Raw genomic sequence first — 16,533 nt, 5'->3', positions numbered from 1 at the left:
TGAGGCATTAAGTCAAAAGGGTTTAATCTTCTGGCTGCTTCACTGGGACAAAGGGTATCAAAAGGTTATGAGATTTGTGGGGGGGGGAAGCACAGCAGTTTGCTGCGCGTGCATTTTTCCCCACAATGAAATCCATTGCTTCTCCTGAAACCTTTGTGGCAACACGTCTCACATTTCCTTCCTGGAGTTCTTGTTTTATGGAGATTTGGTAACCGCATTATCGTAGGTTGGTGGTGGAGGAGAAGGATTTGGTTCAGTTCTGACTGCTCCATCTCCGATGACTTGGTAAGGCACAAAATGTATGGTTGGCTGTAACAGAAAAGAATAGTCAATACAGAACATACTCAGAGAGGCACCTGTTACTCTGGGTAGGAAGAATAGATTCTCCAGTTGTGTGTTGTTAACTGTGATGCTGGGAGTCTCCTTGATAGCTCAAAGTCCTGATAGAGAATTCTTTAAAACTATAAATTAACATGCAAATGATTTAGGGACTGTTTGTCTGAGATTTAAAAATAATGTTATTTTTTAAAAATGAAAGCTATTTTTTTTAAAAAATGGTAGCATTGTGAGAAAATGTGATCAAGTGACAGATACTTTAAATTAATGGAGTCACACTACTGAAGTAAATATATACATTTAGAGCTGAGCCCTCTTAAATAAGGAGATGAACTTCTGCATCACTGAATTATAAAGAGACAACACAATTGTGTTTTATTCTTGACATTCCCTCTCTAGCAAAAGAGAAGCTAGGAAAAATCCATGTCATCCAGTGGTGGGATTCAGCCAGTTCACACCACTTTGGCAAAACCGGTAGCTAATTTTTTGTTGCCCAGGCCCCAAATGGATTTCCGGAAGTGGCATCCACACAGAGAACTGGTTGTTCACATATTTGAATCCCAACACTGGTGTCATCTAATTACTCATATGCAGAAGCAAATAGCCACAGCGTGTTGCATCAAAATTCAAGCCTCTTCTAATTATACAGCTTACTGGGTAACCTGAGCAGCCAATCTCACCTATTGGTGAGCAAAAGCAAAGGTTCAGGTTAGTGGAGTGTAAATATAATGAAGAAAAATGGACAATCTTCTTCTTTCACTTCTTTAACAATGAGAACTGCTAAAGCTGGGCTGTTGGTTTGATCTCCAAGCTTGGCGACTTGGCTGCAAATGTTTCGTCTCCATTTGGGGTACATCTTCAGTGCGCTTAAAATTGTGCTCCTCTGTCAGAGCACTGGCTTTTTAAATACCTTTTTCTGTGATGTAAATTAGTTTGTGTGTTATTTTTCTTGATGTTGCTGAGTCATGGTCTAGTTTTGGGCTATTTGATTGGCTGGTTGTTGTTGCTGGGCCATAGTCCTTTGTGTTTAAGTATCCTCTGTGTGATACAAATGTTGTTTGTTCCTTTGTTTGCCTCTGAGTCAGGGTCTGGTTTCGAGTCTAGTTTCGGGTTGTTTGAATGGATGGCTGTTGTTGAAATGCGGTCTGGTTTCTTGTGGGGGGTTGTGCTTTTTTGCTGTGTGGTGAGGTTCCTATTTGTTCATTTTAAATGCTGCTTTCGGGATTGCGGTTCAAGTAGTTCTTTGGTTCTCAGCGGTTCATAGATTGGATCGATGTCAATGTGTCTGTTTATTGCAGTTTGATAGATAGTTTTCTCCCTGTTTGGCCCACATAGTTCTTTTCATAGTTGCTGCACTGGATTTGGTATATGATGCCTGATCTTTGGTTTGTTTCTGACTGTTTCTTAGGTTTTGAGAGGGTCCGTCTGAGGGTTGAGGCTGGTTTGTGGGCTACTGTGAGGATATGTTAGTGTAGTAGTCTTGCTGTCATCTCTGATACATTCTGTGATTGTGATTCATCTGATCATTGGTGTTCCTGTAACAACTGTTGTGTTGCTTTGGGTGTTTGTATTGTTTGTGTGTAGGGATCTCCAGATGAAGTTTTGTGGGTATCTGTTTCTCTCGAAGACTTTGTATAAGTGTTTTCGTTCTGCTGATCTGGCTTCCGTGGTGTTGCAATGGGATTCCGCTCTCCCGAACAGTGTTCTGTCGAAGCTTTGTTTGTAGCATTTGGGGTGGTTGCTGTGGAAGTTGAGATTTGATCTGTATGTGTATTGCCTTCCTGTACACGGATGTTAGAAGTTGGCCATTGGTAGTTCTGGTTACAAGAATGTCCAGGAATGGCAGTTTGTTGTTCTCAGTTTTTATTGTAAATCCGATGTCTCTGAAGACATTGTTGATTCTTTGGTAGGTTTGGTTTACCATCACACAAAACTTACATCACACAAAAAGATATTTAAAAGACCTGTGCTTTGACAGATGAACACAATTCAAAGTACATTGAAGATGTCCCCCTGAATTGAGATGAAACGTTTGTAGCCAACTCACCAAGCTCGGAGATCAAGCCCAACTACTATCCTGAGTTCCTAATATTAAAACACATTTCAACTGCTAAAGCTATTAGTGAAGTATCAAATATTTACCTGATCATCACTACAGCAAGTTGCCTGGCACCCAAAGTGTGCAATTGAAACAGCGATGCAAAATTCCAGCAGGTTGAACAAGAACAGCAGACCGCAGAGGCCATAACCGATATTCTGTTCGGGAAGCTGTAGACATGTGGAAAGATAATTGTTGTCTGCTGAGAAATTAATATAGTAGTATGTATTTTATTTTATGTGCTGCACCATTAAAAGGGACTCCCAGCTGCTTCCTGGGGAAACACTGGGAGGAACAATTGTACTGGGAAAAACAGAGGCTGTGTACAGGTAACCCTCGACTTACAACCATAATTTGGGACCAGAATTTTCACTGTTAAGCAAGGCAGTTGTTAAGTGAGTCAAGCGTAATTTTATCCTTTTTGCCACTGTTGTTAAGCAAATTGCTGCAGTTAAGAGAATCCTATGGTTGTTAAGTGACTCCAGCTTCCCCACCCCCATTGTCTTTGCTGATCAGAAGCTGGCTTGGAAAGTCCCAGAGGGGATGTGGTCCTAAATAAATGGCTAGTAGCTGCTATCCATTTTCAACATTGCATCAATCAGTAAGGAAAATATCCATCACTCAGGGTACTACAACAGAAATGGAGTATGTGCTGTACCTTCCTTCCACCCTCAATTTGGGCATCTCTCAAGTTAAATTTAAGGTAAACTAAAGATGAAAATGAAATGATATTGGGTACTAATAGTCCAAGCGAGCACTAGTAATCTTCTGAGAAGAGGAAGGCAGCTCCTGCCACAATTAGATATATCCTGCAAGGCAGAAGACCCGAAACAGACTAGCTGAAGCCACCTTTTCTGGCAGGGAGGGGTGGAGAGCTTAAACCATACTATAAACAGATTTATCTTGCTTATTTATCAAATATAGATACTGCCTATCTCACTGTCAAAGTAAATAGATGTAATTTGCTTGTCCTCCATTTCCCAATAGGAAATATAGAGGGTCTGTTTTCCACGTCATGGTTGTCCCAAAGGTCTTTTTTCAAGAGGCAACTGGACTTTCTTGTTTTTCTGTGAAGACGTTTTTCTGTGAAGACATCCAAGAAGCTTTTTCAGCTCTGACTAGATGGTGGGAAATGGAGGGATTTATATTCCTTGCAGACAGCTGGTCATTTGCATTCTTTTAGCAATTAGTCATTGAGGCCACCATCTAATTAGAGCTGAAGAAGCTTCTTGGATGAGAAGCGAAATGTCTTCACAGAAAAATAAGAAGGTCCAGTTGCCTCTTAAAAAAGCACCTTTGGGATGATGGAGGTGAGAGGGGATGGATAGGAAACCTCAAGAAACAAAGTGCTGATGGAGAGGGAGAAAGAGAAAGGGTTAAGACAGAGGCTGGCTAGTCCAAAGAGGAAAAGCAAAAGGCCTCCGCATTGTCCTAACATATCCAGTCTTGGTCACCTGACTTTATCTCCAAGATAATGGGTGAAGAGAAATAGATTTTATACACTTTGAAGCTGTTGTTGGATGGGGTCAGAATAAGAGGAGAGGAAAAGACTAGTTTATACCAGCTAATGATGACATAAGGATTGGAATCTTACTCATTGGCTGAGGATAAGGTAAAAGTTACCTCATGGGAAAATTGGGGAAAACTGGCATTAGCAGAGTATGGTTAAGGGCAGCCACATGATCTAGATTCAGCCAGTCTAAGATATATTGTTTCCCCTCATCAAAAAGGATACAGCTGGATCTATTTTCTTTACCCAATCTGTCCAATCATCTGTCAGGTTGGAAAGGAGAAAAATCCTGGATGTGATACTACTATGATTTAACACTAATAAGGAAACAAAAGAAAGCACTTCACAAAATAGTAAAATATCAACTCGTTGATCCTGGGTATTGTTATGATTCTAAACTCTCCACACTTCAGAACTTACCTAAATTTCAGTTTTCTAAAACTCGTGTGTCAAATGCAAAGAAGGGATGAGGATGTGAGGGTGGCGGGAAAACCTGGTATACATTTCAACATGTACAGCTATATTCTGTTCTATGTAGAATTTTCAAACTATTCTTTCTTTTGCAGCACTTAAGCCATAGTGTAAAACAACCAACACTCTGCAGAGACATAGTCAAAAGGTATGTCTAAAATACATTTTCAATTTTAAAAAAAAATCTATTCCCCTCCCCACCAAAAAGAAAGAAACTGGAAGAGAAAGAAGAAATCTACAAAGTGAAGGATCTGGGATATCTCCCCTGCATATATAATCTCTTTCCGGAGTCTGCACATGAAGACAAAATTTAAGACAAGATTGGTTTACTTACGATTAAACTTTCAGTGTTATATTGACCAATATATCTAATACGATTATTGCTCATGATCTCAAAAATATACAGGATGACACCAATTAATGTTATTATAGCACTTATGACGTTCATTGCTACACTGGATTTCACCTGAAACAGCAATACACCAGAAGGAGAGAAATTATAATTACAGTGTAGGCATAGGTCTTATTAAAGGCAAAACATAAAAGCAATTAGTGCCAACATACTCTAAGCATTAAATGTTAATGTTAAATGTTCTTTTAGCTATACAACATTACAGAGAGGCAACTAATCAGATGGGAATGGAGAAACCCAGGAGCCGGTAATGATAATTCTGAACACTTAAAAATTGCTCTTTTCAGTTCTCCCCTTTCAGGACTGTAGTAATTTACCATCAAGATGGTTGTTTTTCTTCTTTTGAATACACACTTTGTTCCTTTAAAAGACAAAGATATTTCCATGTTGCTATGAACACACTTTAAATCAAAAAGGAACAGAGGAGAAGAATGCAAGGTCTTTGTAAAAGGGTTACCATCAGTTCTCTTTTCCCTTTTGATTTCCAGGATGATTCCCACTCTAGTTCCATACTTTTACTCCTAATACACTAGGTTTCTTCCTGATGTTGCTATCGTGAAGAAATACTTTGCAAACTGGACCCTCTATCGAAAAGGAGGAGGAGGAGGAGGAGGAGGAAGAGGAGGAGGAGGAGGAATAATAATGTTGGAGGTATGGTTCAAGATTAGAAAATGCAAGAACACACTTCTTTGCCCAGGACTAGCACCATTACTAGTGGCAACTAGCAAGCTCTGGTAGAACAAGCACCTATGTCATGGTCATTGACTCTCTCAGGCTTCTCTCATTTTCATCATGTTGATTTAAGACTGAGCAGTATCTGAAGACAATATATAAAAGGACCCAAGGACTTATAAAGAAACACAATAAAAGGACTTCCGGTTCCGGTATGCGGAGACACCGGTCGCATCTGGGGACTCGTCTCCAGTCCGGCTGGGTTTTCTTCTTTGGTAGACCCCTTAGTCGGTCGAAAGTCGCCCTGGAGGGGCAACCACCAAGGAGGAGGCTTGCTGGTGACTGCAGGAGAGCAGCAGCTTCTCCCATGGCTCCAGCTATTTCCTTAAGGTCGATGGAGCAAAGATCATCCTGCAAGATAGCCGATTACCCTGTTGCACCAGCCGAAGTCATAATTACACCTAAGCATATCAGACCCAGCACGGAGGATTCGGGTGAGACCTTCTTTGCCCCTCTCTTTGTCCTCTTTGGTTTTTTTATTGCCTGTAAAAGCTTGGTTGGAATTACTTCCCCGTCTGGAAAAAAACAGCTTTTGTATATGTGGGAAGAAAGGCGCTGAGAACAAAAAAATTTAAAGACTACATTTTATTTTCATTTATTTTGGGATACAGGAAAAAAATGCTTAAATTGCAAGATTATTTCTTTCTCCAATTTTTCCTTTAAAAGATAGAAAAAGGGGGAAAAATGGTGTCTGGAAAAGATTTTTTATTTACTGAGGACATCTAGTGGTGAAAAGTTAATATTGTAACTCTGGATTATTCTTTGGAGAGAAGGACCTGACCTTCAAACTATTTCTGGATAAGATAAGCTGATGCAGCTATGGGAACTGAGGGGGTGGACACTGCTTAACTACAGTTTTTACTAAAAAGAATAAAGAAAGGATCTTCTTTAATCACTTTTAAAATGGAGAAATTTTACTCTCACTTAAATTGCAAGCTTATACTGGAAAAGATTTATGAGGCTACTGAAGAAATATGTGCCATAAGGAAAAGGATTACTACAGAACGAAGAGCCAACTCTACCCTAAACTCTCAAACTGACTTTCAGATCACTTCTGACTACTCTACAAACCAAAACATACCAGAAGAGGAACTAAGGGAGATTAAAGAGGAATTTGCTACAATGAAAGAGATTACCACAGAACTAAGAGCCAGAAACTCTCCTTCAAATCTTAAAATTGATTCTCAGACTACATTTGACTATTCTACAAACCAAAATACACTAAAAGATGACTTCATTGAGAATACAGAGGAACTTATTTTACCTTACAAGCATCTTATCTATATTTTTGAGGATCAGAAAAAGCAAAGATTGAGATTTGAACCTTGAAAGCAGCGAGGCTTCAAGGATAAGAGAAATAGAGGTCCAATGCAGAAGATAGGAGGCTTCTTACTGTCTCAAATGGTATTACAAGCAAAAAAGAGAAACCTATCGGCTGAAAGGGAAGCTCTGTTGTGGAAACCTGCTTGGCATAAAAAGAAGCCTAGAATAAGACTGAAAAGAGAAACTTAAAACTATGTATACTGGATTTAAGGCATTTTTAGAACTATGAATTGATTTAAGGATTAAGTTCTTGAGTTAGAAGTAAGAAAAATGGACGATTATTAGAATATCTACATTAAATAGAGTAAGAATGTATTTTTTGGAATAATAGGTTTATTTATATGAAAATTATTATGTAATGGAATGAAGAATACTGAAGAGGTGTTTTAGATCAGGATTGAAGTAATAATTAATTGAATGTTATTTTAATAAGATGATGTATCTGTTTGATAATATGGATGTTATTAGGTTTGATAATTAATTGGATGAAATCAGAACCTTGTCTAATGGACTTAAATGATTTAAGGTTGATAATACTTTATCAGTTTAAAGAAATTGATTGATGGATGGATGGATTAGATATGTATAGGATAGATCAATATTTTAGTTTAATTGGGAGATATTAGTGGAAGAAGAAAGAAACAAGATTTATGATAAAATTAAGGAATCAGGATGTATTTGGAAGGGATACCTGAACTGATAATGTGGTTATTTAAAGTTAAATTTGATTATGGTATTTTAATTGTATAAAGCTCTAAAACAGATTTAGGATTAATAGAAATTTAAGTTATAAACAGAATATTTTAAATATATTAAGCTATTTGAGGGAATAAATAGCTTTCTCACCAAACCACGATTTGGACGGTTCACAGCTGCTACACAAAGTGATCCAGAAGAAATGAACTATGGAAAAAGAAAAACAAATTATTGTACTTCACTGCAAATAAAAGGGAAAAATTATCAGAAAACTCTGTCACCCATAAGAAACCAGGGAGGTTCCAGAGCAAACAGGACTTTTATAGATATCCATTAGCCATTAATACCATGATGCATGACTCAACAAAAATTTACACATACTTACAAATATCCCTCCCCAAAAGGGATAACCTCCAATTCCAGACAAGATAAAATAGGAAGAATGAATGAGATAAAGCGAGACAACTCCAAAGCCAATGTGGACCAACCCAATCATGATCTGGACAGCCTACGGAAGGAACACACTCAAAATAAGACAAATTCATTCTCTGAAACTGAGAAAGACAAATATTCTAATTTGTTAGCACTCCTGGAAAAGCATCATTTCTATCCATCTTTAAAAGGTCCTTCAAAAGGGTTGGGCTTTCTAAGCTTCCAGTGCAGATATTAACCAAAGCCCTGGTTTCCTATGGTGAAAAATTCAAATGGGGAGAAGGGACAGTTTCAGACACCATTGTCCCTATGTACCTGACATTTCCTCCAGATTATAATAGACTAGAGTTTGACCTACAATCAGGCTGCTCTTGTCAGGAAGAAGGCCTTTCAGAGATGGGTCTTTCACTTCTCTCACTACAGACACCTCTGCAGGAGGAAGTTAACCATAGTCATAAGCACAAAGCGACTTCAACCAGTTTGGGCTGCAGCCAATCTATGACCAAGTTCTTCTGGAGAAATGCCCAACAGTTGAGCTTCTCAGAGAGAAGGGAGAAAAAGGTCTGGCTGAGCTCACTTTTCTCACTTAAGGAGCAAAGAAAAGGAATGCATATCTGAGTCAGAATATTTTGCAGAAACACAAATGAAACTACCGGGAAGAACAGATGTTTCTGGAAAATATTCCAGAGCCAGACAACAGCCAAGCCAAGTTCTAGAACTTCAGCATAGGATTCACAGGTCTCTACAGAGCTCTAAAACCTTAATGGACTTCAAACAGGCACATAGCAAAGCATACGTACCCCAAGCACTTTGGCCTCAGCACTGAGGAATCTCTCCATAGGACCCTTCTGGGGGACTTGTTGAGGAGCACTGGTGGAAATTCCAAGTTGCTGAGCTCCATACTGAGGATTTGGAGTTGCTCCAGATGCCTGAAGAGCAACACCGGGCAATCCAGGGGCTGTTTGGATTACATTCTGTGCATTAGAGGGGACGACAACTACGGTTCCACTGGCCATGCTTGTTGGAAGTGATGCCTAGCTCAGTTACCTGCAAACGAACAAGTGAGAAAAGAAGCAAAATGTTTTCAAGGAAAAAAACTAAGAAAGTCTAGTGATTATCCTCCTGTCCTGTTACTGGCAGATGGATTTAAAGGATGATCATGTTGATTGCCATCTTCCAGGAAGGTCATTCCGATTTGGACAGAACAAGTTACTGTGAAGGACACAAGAGCAGGAATCTGAATTCCAGCTTTGCTTCACTGATGAGGTGATGTTTTTTTTCAGAACACAACTGGAGCATCAGCCTGGGTTTCCTAACAAAATCCAGACAACCTCAGAAAGCAGTAAAGCGATACAGGAAAGTCCCAACTGCTATCGACACCTAATAACCTACCGGATTTTTAAAACCCTGACTCAATGGCCCAAATCAATCCCACAATTAGGATTTGTACAGACCTTAAGAGGAAGCTACGTCCTTCTTGAGCTGCATTAATTGAAGTCAAAGTTTAGCAAAAAATCAACCCACCCACCCACCCACCTACCTACCTTTGAACACTGAACTTCAAATACTTAATCTTTGTAAATTTACAGGGCACTTGTGTGCGTATTGGGCACTTCCATCAGGGCAAGATTGGCTGTAAACTCTTTCCTGTCTACTAAATCTCCCCTTATTCTCCCATCTAGAGGACCTTAGGTCACTGCAAGGCTGTGAAGATAGCAGGTGGATGCCTGAAGAGGAGAAGGAACAGGCACAGGATGGTCCACACATTAATTCCATATTATTTTTAAAAAAATAACCAGAATTTACTCACAAGCGCTCAAGACGAGATACACATAAGCCTCAGGAGAAACGAAAGTACCTTAATGCGAACAAGTAGAAGGCGGGGCTCCCCCACCTACTGAAAGGAGGGATTTACTCATACCTTAATCGGGGACTCCAGAAAAAAACTTCTTGCTTGCCCCTTTAACTGTTGCAACAAATACCAGTTTGGGCCAGGAACCTTCTGCTCATTCAGAAATGAGAGGAAAAATATTCAAATATATAATGCCCTCTTATTCCCTGGCTAAAACGAATCACGTCTCTTTCGATCATAGCTTTCCAGTCCGTCTCTCTCCCCCACCCCCACCCCCCAAGCTCTTTAAATAGCTCTCGCCCAGCAGAAAGATTTTTTTCCCCCTCCTTTCCCTCCACCGGTGCTCTCTGTAGCTTTCGGCTTGCTCTTTTAGGCATTTGAACAGGCAAAGCCGCAACGGCATGACGGGGAGGGAGGCTGGAGGGAGTCGACCCCAGCCTCCGACTGCGCTCCTTGCGGAACTCTCCCTGGGAACCTCAGACCGCTGAAACATCTGGACCACCATATCGTTTGGCCACGCAGCAGATACCAAAGAAGTCCCCTCAGTGTATTGGCAAAGTTATCGCGGGTTAATCTATTATGTTTCCTTTTGCACTTATTTTGCACTGAACATTTGCTTTTGGGTTGACACTCCCTTGTATAAAGAGAACTTTCTCTTTATAAGATAATTTATAAGAGAATTCGTCTTCACTGGTGAGAGAAATTTCTGCTCTGTTAGAATCCCCGCTCTCTCAATGTGCATATTACACGGGAGCGCCCTCTAGAGTCCTGATCCTCCTAGTGCTAGTTTGTATTAGCCTGTTCTACGAACCTCTATGGAGGTGTGGAGAGCAGGTCGCTTCAAGTTCGCTTCAGCTGCTGCCCCCCCCCCCATGAGCTACGCTATTTCCAGATTTCATCTTTTTAAAAAGCTGCTTGCCATTATCTCTTTCAGATGCCAAGATGATTTCCCTATATTATGATACTGAGAGAGAGTAAGAAGGAAACAAAGAAGGAAACAAAGAATGAGGGAGAGAGAGAGAGAAGGAAAGAAAGAAAAAAGAAAAAGAGAAAAAGAAAGAAAGTGAGAGAAAGAAAGAGAGAGGGAAAGAAAGAAAGAAAGAAAGAAAGAAAGAAAGAGAGAGAGAGAGAGAAAGAGAGAGAAAGAGGGAAAGAAAGAAAGAAAGAGAAAAAGAAAGAGAGAAAGAAAGAAAGAGAAAGAAAGAGAGAGATAGAAAGAAAGGAAAGAGAGGAAGAGTGAGAGAGAAATAAAGAAAAAAGGAAAAAGAAAGAAAGAAAGAGAGAGAAAAAGAAAGAGAGAGAAAGAGAGAGGAAAGAGAGATTGAGGAAAAAGAAACAGAGAGAGAAGAGAGAGGGGAAAGAGAGAGAAAGAGGGAAAGAAAGAAAAAAAGGAAAGAAAGAGAAAGAAAGAAAGAAAGAAAGAAAGAAAGAAAGAAAGAGAAAGATTGAGAGAAAGAAAGAGAAAGAGAGAGAGAGAAATAAAGAAAGAAAGAGAAAGAGGGAAAGAAAGAAAGAAAGAAAGAGAAAGAAAGAGAGAGATAGATAGAAAGAAAGGAAAGAGAGAAAGAGTGAGAGAGAAAGAAAGAAAAAGGGAAAAAGAAAGAAAGAGGAAAAAAGATTGAGGAAAAGAAAGAGAGAGAGAAGAGAGGGAAAGAGAGAGAAAGAGAGGAAAGAGAGAAAGGGAAAGAAAGAAAAAAGGAAAGAAAGAGAGAAAGAAAGAAAGAAAGAAAGAAAGAGAAAGAAAGAAAGAGAGAAAGAAAGAGAGTGAAAGATTGAGAGAAAAAGAGAGAAAGAGAGAGAGAGAGAAAGAAAGAAAGAATGAAAGGAAAGAAAGAGAGAGAATGAGAGAAAGAATGAGAGAGGAAAGAGAGAGGAATGAAAAAGAGAGAGAGAAGAGAGAGGAGAGAATGAGAAAGAGAGAGGAAAGAGAGAAGAGAGAGAGAGGAAAGTGAGAAAGAGAAAGAGAGAGAAAGAGAGAGAGGAAAGAGAGAGAGGAAAAAGAGAGAAAGAGGAAAGAAAGAGGAAAAAGAAAGAGAAAGAGAGAGTAAAGAGAGAAAGAGGAAAGAGGGAGCAAAAGAGAAAAAAGAGAGGAAAGAGAGAAAAAGAGAGGGGAAAGAAAGAGAAAGAGAGAAAAGAGAAAGAGAAACAGAAAGAGAGAGACAGAAAGGAGAGAGAGAAAGAAAGAGTGAGGAAAGAGAGGAAAGAGAAAGAGTGAAAGAGAGATGAGAAAAAGAGAAAGAGAGAGAAAGAGAAAGAGAGAGAGTAAGAAGGAAAGAAAGAGGGAAACAAAGAATGAGAAAGAGAAAAAAGGAAAGAAAGAAAGAAAGAAAAGGAAAGAAAGAGAGAAATAAAGAAAGAAAAAGAAAGAAAGAGAGATAGAAAGAAAGGAAAGAGAGAGAGAAAGAGCGGGAGAGAAAGAAAGAAAAAGAAAGAAAGAAAGAAAGAGAAAGAGAGAGGAAAGAGAGAGAGGAAAAAGAGAGAGAGAAGAGAGGGGAAAGAGAGAGAAAGAGAGGAAAGAGAGAGAGAAAGAGAGAAGAAAGAGAAAGAGGAAAGAGAGAAAAAGAGAGCGGAAAAACAGAGAAAAAGAAAGAGAGGAAAGAGAGAGAGAAAGATAAAGAGAAAGAGTGAGAGAGAGCAAGAAAGAAAGAAAAAGAGAGATAAAGAAAGAAATAGGGAGAAAGAAAAAGAGAAAGAGCGAGAGAGAAAGAAAGAAAATAAGAAAGAGAAAGAGAAAGAAAGATAAAGATAAAGAAAGAAAGAAGGAAAGAAAGAAAGAGAGAGGAAAGGGATAGAGGAAAGAGAGAGAGAGAGAAACAAAGAGAAAGAAAGAAAGAAAGAAAGAGAGAAAGAGAGAGAGGAAAGAGGAAAGAGAGAGGGGAAAGAGGGAGAAAGAGAGGAAAGAGAAAGATAGAAAAGAGAGAGAAAGAAAGAAAGAAAGAGAAAGAAAGAAAGAGAAAGAAAGAAGTTAAGAAAGAGAATGAGAGAGGAAAGAGAGAGGAAAGAGAAAGAGTGAGAGAGAGAAGAGAGAAAGAGGAAAGAGTGAGATAGAGGAAAGAGAAAGAGAGAGAAAGAGAGAAAGAGAGAGAGGAAAGAGAGAAAAAGAGAGAAGAGAGAGAAAAAGAGAGGAAAGAGAGAGAAAGTGAGAAAAAGAGAGAGGAAAGAGAGAAAGGAAGAGGGGAAGAGAGAAAAAGAGAGAAAGAGAGAGAAAGAAGGAAAAAAAGAAAAAAGAAAAAGAGAGAAAGAGAGAAAGAAAGAAAGAAAGAAAGAAAGATAGAGATAAAGAAAGGAAAGAAAGAGAGAAAGAAAGAAAGAGTGAGAAAGAGAAAGAAATGAGTGAGAGAGAGAGGAAAGAGGGAGGAAGAGAGAGAGAGGAAGAGGAAAGAGAAAAAGAGAGGAAAGAGAAAGAGAGGGAGAGGAAAAAGAGGGAGAGGGAGAGAGAGGAAAGAGGGAGAGGAAAGAGAGACAGAGAGAGAGACCGTTTTGATGTCTAAAATGAAGATAACACTGCATACATCCTTTTTTACCTTTATTTTATACACACAAACACACACACACACACACACACAGAGAGAGAGAGAGAGAGAGATAATAAAGGTAAAAAAGGATATATGCAGTGTTATCTTCATTTTAGATATCAAAAGGGTTTTGCGGCTCCCAGTGTTTTGTTTTGGGTGGGAAACGGGTCCAAGTGGCTCTTTGAGTGTTTTGGGTTGCTACCCCTGTCCTAGCCATTCATTTCAAGGGGAAATTAGACAGGTCCTTCAATCAATGGGATGATAATCAGGTGTGAGCGTGGCTGGTCCAGTTCTCTGACACAATATAATTCTGAAGTTAAGAGGCAAGAGGAAACCCAAAATATTTTGGATGAAATAAAAATATGAGTTAAAGAATTCCCTAGGGAACATAACTCTGTCAAAAATTAAGATTTTATAGCAACAGTTTTCAGTTAGAAACCACTTAATGATTTACAATCCCAAGTATGGCTGCCATACAAAGACTATATCAGTATAACTACATTGCTATTAAACTTCTGAGCCTATCTCTCACCCAGTAGTTATAGTGGGTGCTTTTTATGTTGCCGTCTATGGAGTCTACAGAGTTAAACTCATCAAGCAACACATTTGAGATTCTCCAGCAGCTTTATGCTACAAGGGAAAAAACTATCCAAATATTTTGGCATCCAAGCAAAGCACAACTCGTATCTGTGATACAAGCCACATCTCCTCGAACCAAAGCTTTAGAAAATCTTGCTGTTGTATCTCTTCTTCTCTTTTTTCACCTGAAGCCATCTGCTCTACTGTACTATGTGGTGGGGTGGCATTTGTTAAGTTATTACCTCTATCACTATTCAAGTACATTGAGGAATCAACATCAATCATCCTCTCAGAAATTGTTACCCACAGAGATGCTCCAAGAGGATCTTTTAGACAACATATGGTGAATGCACCCCAGAAGTGGACTTGAATCTGTCAGCATTTCTCAGTTTAAATCTGGGAAAGCCAAGCTGAAAGCCAAGCTGAAAGAGAATGACCACCATATTGCTTTGCCCATAAGCAGATGTCGAAGAATCCCCTCCGTATATTGGCAAATTTATATTGGGTTAATCTATTCTGTTTCCTTTTGCACTTATTTGGCACTGAACATTTGCTTTTTGGTTGATTGCTCCCTAGTATAAAGAGAAATTTCTCTTTATAAGAGAATTTATAAGAGAATTTGCCTTCATTGGTGAAATTTCTGCTCTATTGGAGAGTCCCCCATTCTTTCAGAGTGCATGTTACAGGGGAGCGCCCTCTAGAGTTCTGATACTCCTATTGCTACTTTGTATTGGCCTGTTCTATGAACATCTATGGAGGTGTGGGGAGCAGGTCGCTTCAATGTTATTAATAGTGCTATTAATGGTGTTTTGGAAGGGGAGACAGATTCTGCCGCTGCGCGCCCCCCCCCCACGCTCCATGAACTACGCTAGTCCCAGATTTCATCTTTTTAAAAAGAGCTTCTGATTATCTCTTTCAGATACCAGGATAATTTCCCTATATTATGATATTGGCTTTTCAGTCTTTAGTTCAACTCCTAGCAGTTCATTTCAAGGGGAAATTAGACAGGGGTGTTTCAATCAATGGGATGATAATCAGATGTGACTGATGTGTAGTAGCAGTCAAAAAAGCTAATACAATCCTGGGTTATATAAACAGAGGCATAAAATCAAGATCACACGAAGTATTACTACTGTTTTATAAAACCCTAGTGAGACCACATCTGGAATACTGCAACCAATTTTGGTCACCATGCTATAACAGAGATGTTGAGACCTAGGAAAAAGTTCAGAGAAGACCAACTAAGATGATCACAGGCCTGGAGACTAAAACATACGAGGAACAGAGGCAGGACCTGGGTTTGGCTAGTCTAAAGAAAAGAAGAAATAGGGGTGACATGATAGCAGTATTCCAGTATTTAAGGGGCTGCCACAAAGAAGAGGGGGTCAAGCTACTCTCCAAAGCACCAGAGGGCAAGACAAGAAACAATGGTTGGAAACTGACCAAAGAGAGAAGCAACCTAGAATTAAGGAGAAACTTTCTAACAGTGAGGACAATTAACCAGTGGAAGCAGCTTGCCTCCAGAAATTGTGGGCACTTCATCACTGGAGATTTTTAAGAAGAGACTAGACAGTCACTTTTCTGAAATATAGTATAGCTTCTTCTGCTCGAACAGGAGGATGGACTAGAAGATCTCCAAGGTTCTATTCTATTCTATTCTATTCTATTCTATTCTATTCTATTCTATTCTATTCTATTCCCACTTTCCTGCAACTGTCATATATCTTTCTCTCTGTCCCTCTGTTCATCCTTGAAGAGCATACGGTTTTAATTGTACCTGAGTCTTTAAAAATCTTCTGAATTTATCTAGGTATTTGTATCAAGATTTTTAGAACTTTTCTTTTTCCAAACAGTCAGAAGATGAGACTTGCAGATTCTACAAGTAAAAATTTTAATGCTTTAATTATGGCTGTCGTGGAGGCCTCAGGAAGGAGATGATAAAAGTTTCATTATGGTTTCTGATCCTCCTTCTTCATAAACTGTCCTCTAAATTCATCTTCTAGGGGAGGAAGGATACGTGAAAATGGAATTGGGGCATTAGTGAGTAGTCAATTTCATACAGACACATTTCATTAGCATTACTAATTCAGATTTACTGAACATCTACAGGAAATAACAGTATCACAAAGTCTACAGTGTTGATTTTAATTATAGACAAACTTTTACAAATCTCTTTGGGATGAGAGTGCTTAAGTAATTGCTACTAGTGTGCCAGTGACATGTTTTATTAATAATTTCTGCTTTACTTTTACTGTTTTTCTTTTCCATAGCATCAGACCTCCTACTCGATTCAATATTTGCCGTAAAAAATTAAGTGCCATCCAGAATATAAACAAAGGACTAATAAGCTGCTTGCATCAACCACCGTAGAGATTTTTCCTCAGAAAGACGCTGATGATCTGCAGCACAAATTCTTGCTTCTTGGGAAGCATTATAACTATCAGGTAAGAAGCATCACTTTTAAAACTTGCCACTATTTAATTTCGTACTTAAAGGCTATAATTGAAAAATAAACAAGTCGGGGGGGGGGAAGTAAAACAACATGAAATTCATTGCTTCTTGTGAGACATCTGGTGC

At 39.1% G+C, this 16,533-nt stretch overlaps 1 protein-coding gene across 4 annotated transcripts; it reads right to left on the bottom strand.

Annotated features, from left to right (window-relative positions):
* LOC120308312 (membrane-spanning 4-domains subfamily A member 15-like) lies at nucleotides 1–10,101 on the bottom strand. Of its 4 annotated transcripts, none has more exons than XM_039344221.1 (7): nucleotides 9,932–10,101; nucleotides 8,811–9,057; nucleotides 7,964–8,086; nucleotides 7,729–7,785; nucleotides 4,750–4,881; nucleotides 2,479–2,604; nucleotides 1–309 (listed from the first exon to the last, which is right to left on the bottom strand). In XM_039344221.1, the coding sequence occupies exons 2-7, from the start codon at nucleotides 9,024–9,026 to the stop codon at nucleotides 196–198; spliced, it is 768 nt and encodes a 255-aa protein (XP_039200155.1). In that variant the 5' UTR covers nucleotides 9,027–9,057; nucleotides 9,932–10,101; the 3' UTR covers nucleotides 1–195. The 4 variants fall into 4 exon arrangements, with proteins under 4 accessions (XP_039200155.1, XP_039200154.1, XP_039200156.1 ...); XM_039344220.1 differs by lacking the exon at nucleotides 9,932–10,101 and adding an exon at nucleotides 9,821–9,883; XM_039344222.1 differs by lacking the exon at nucleotides 9,932–10,101 and adding an exon at nucleotides 9,555–9,672.
* Nucleotides 10,102–16,533: the final 6,432 nt, after the last annotated feature.

This window comes from Crotalus tigris, unplaced genomic scaffold (assembly GCF_016545835.1).
Source record: "Crotalus tigris isolate CLP2741 ecotype Arizona unplaced genomic scaffold, ASM1654583v1 scf7180000017899.1852299, whole genome shotgun sequence".
Taxonomy (NCBI): domain Eukaryota; kingdom Metazoa; phylum Chordata; class Lepidosauria; order Squamata; family Viperidae; genus Crotalus; species Crotalus tigris.
The sequence above is the reverse complement of the archived record's forward strand: the minus strand, read 5'-3'. Positions and strand labels throughout refer to the sequence as shown.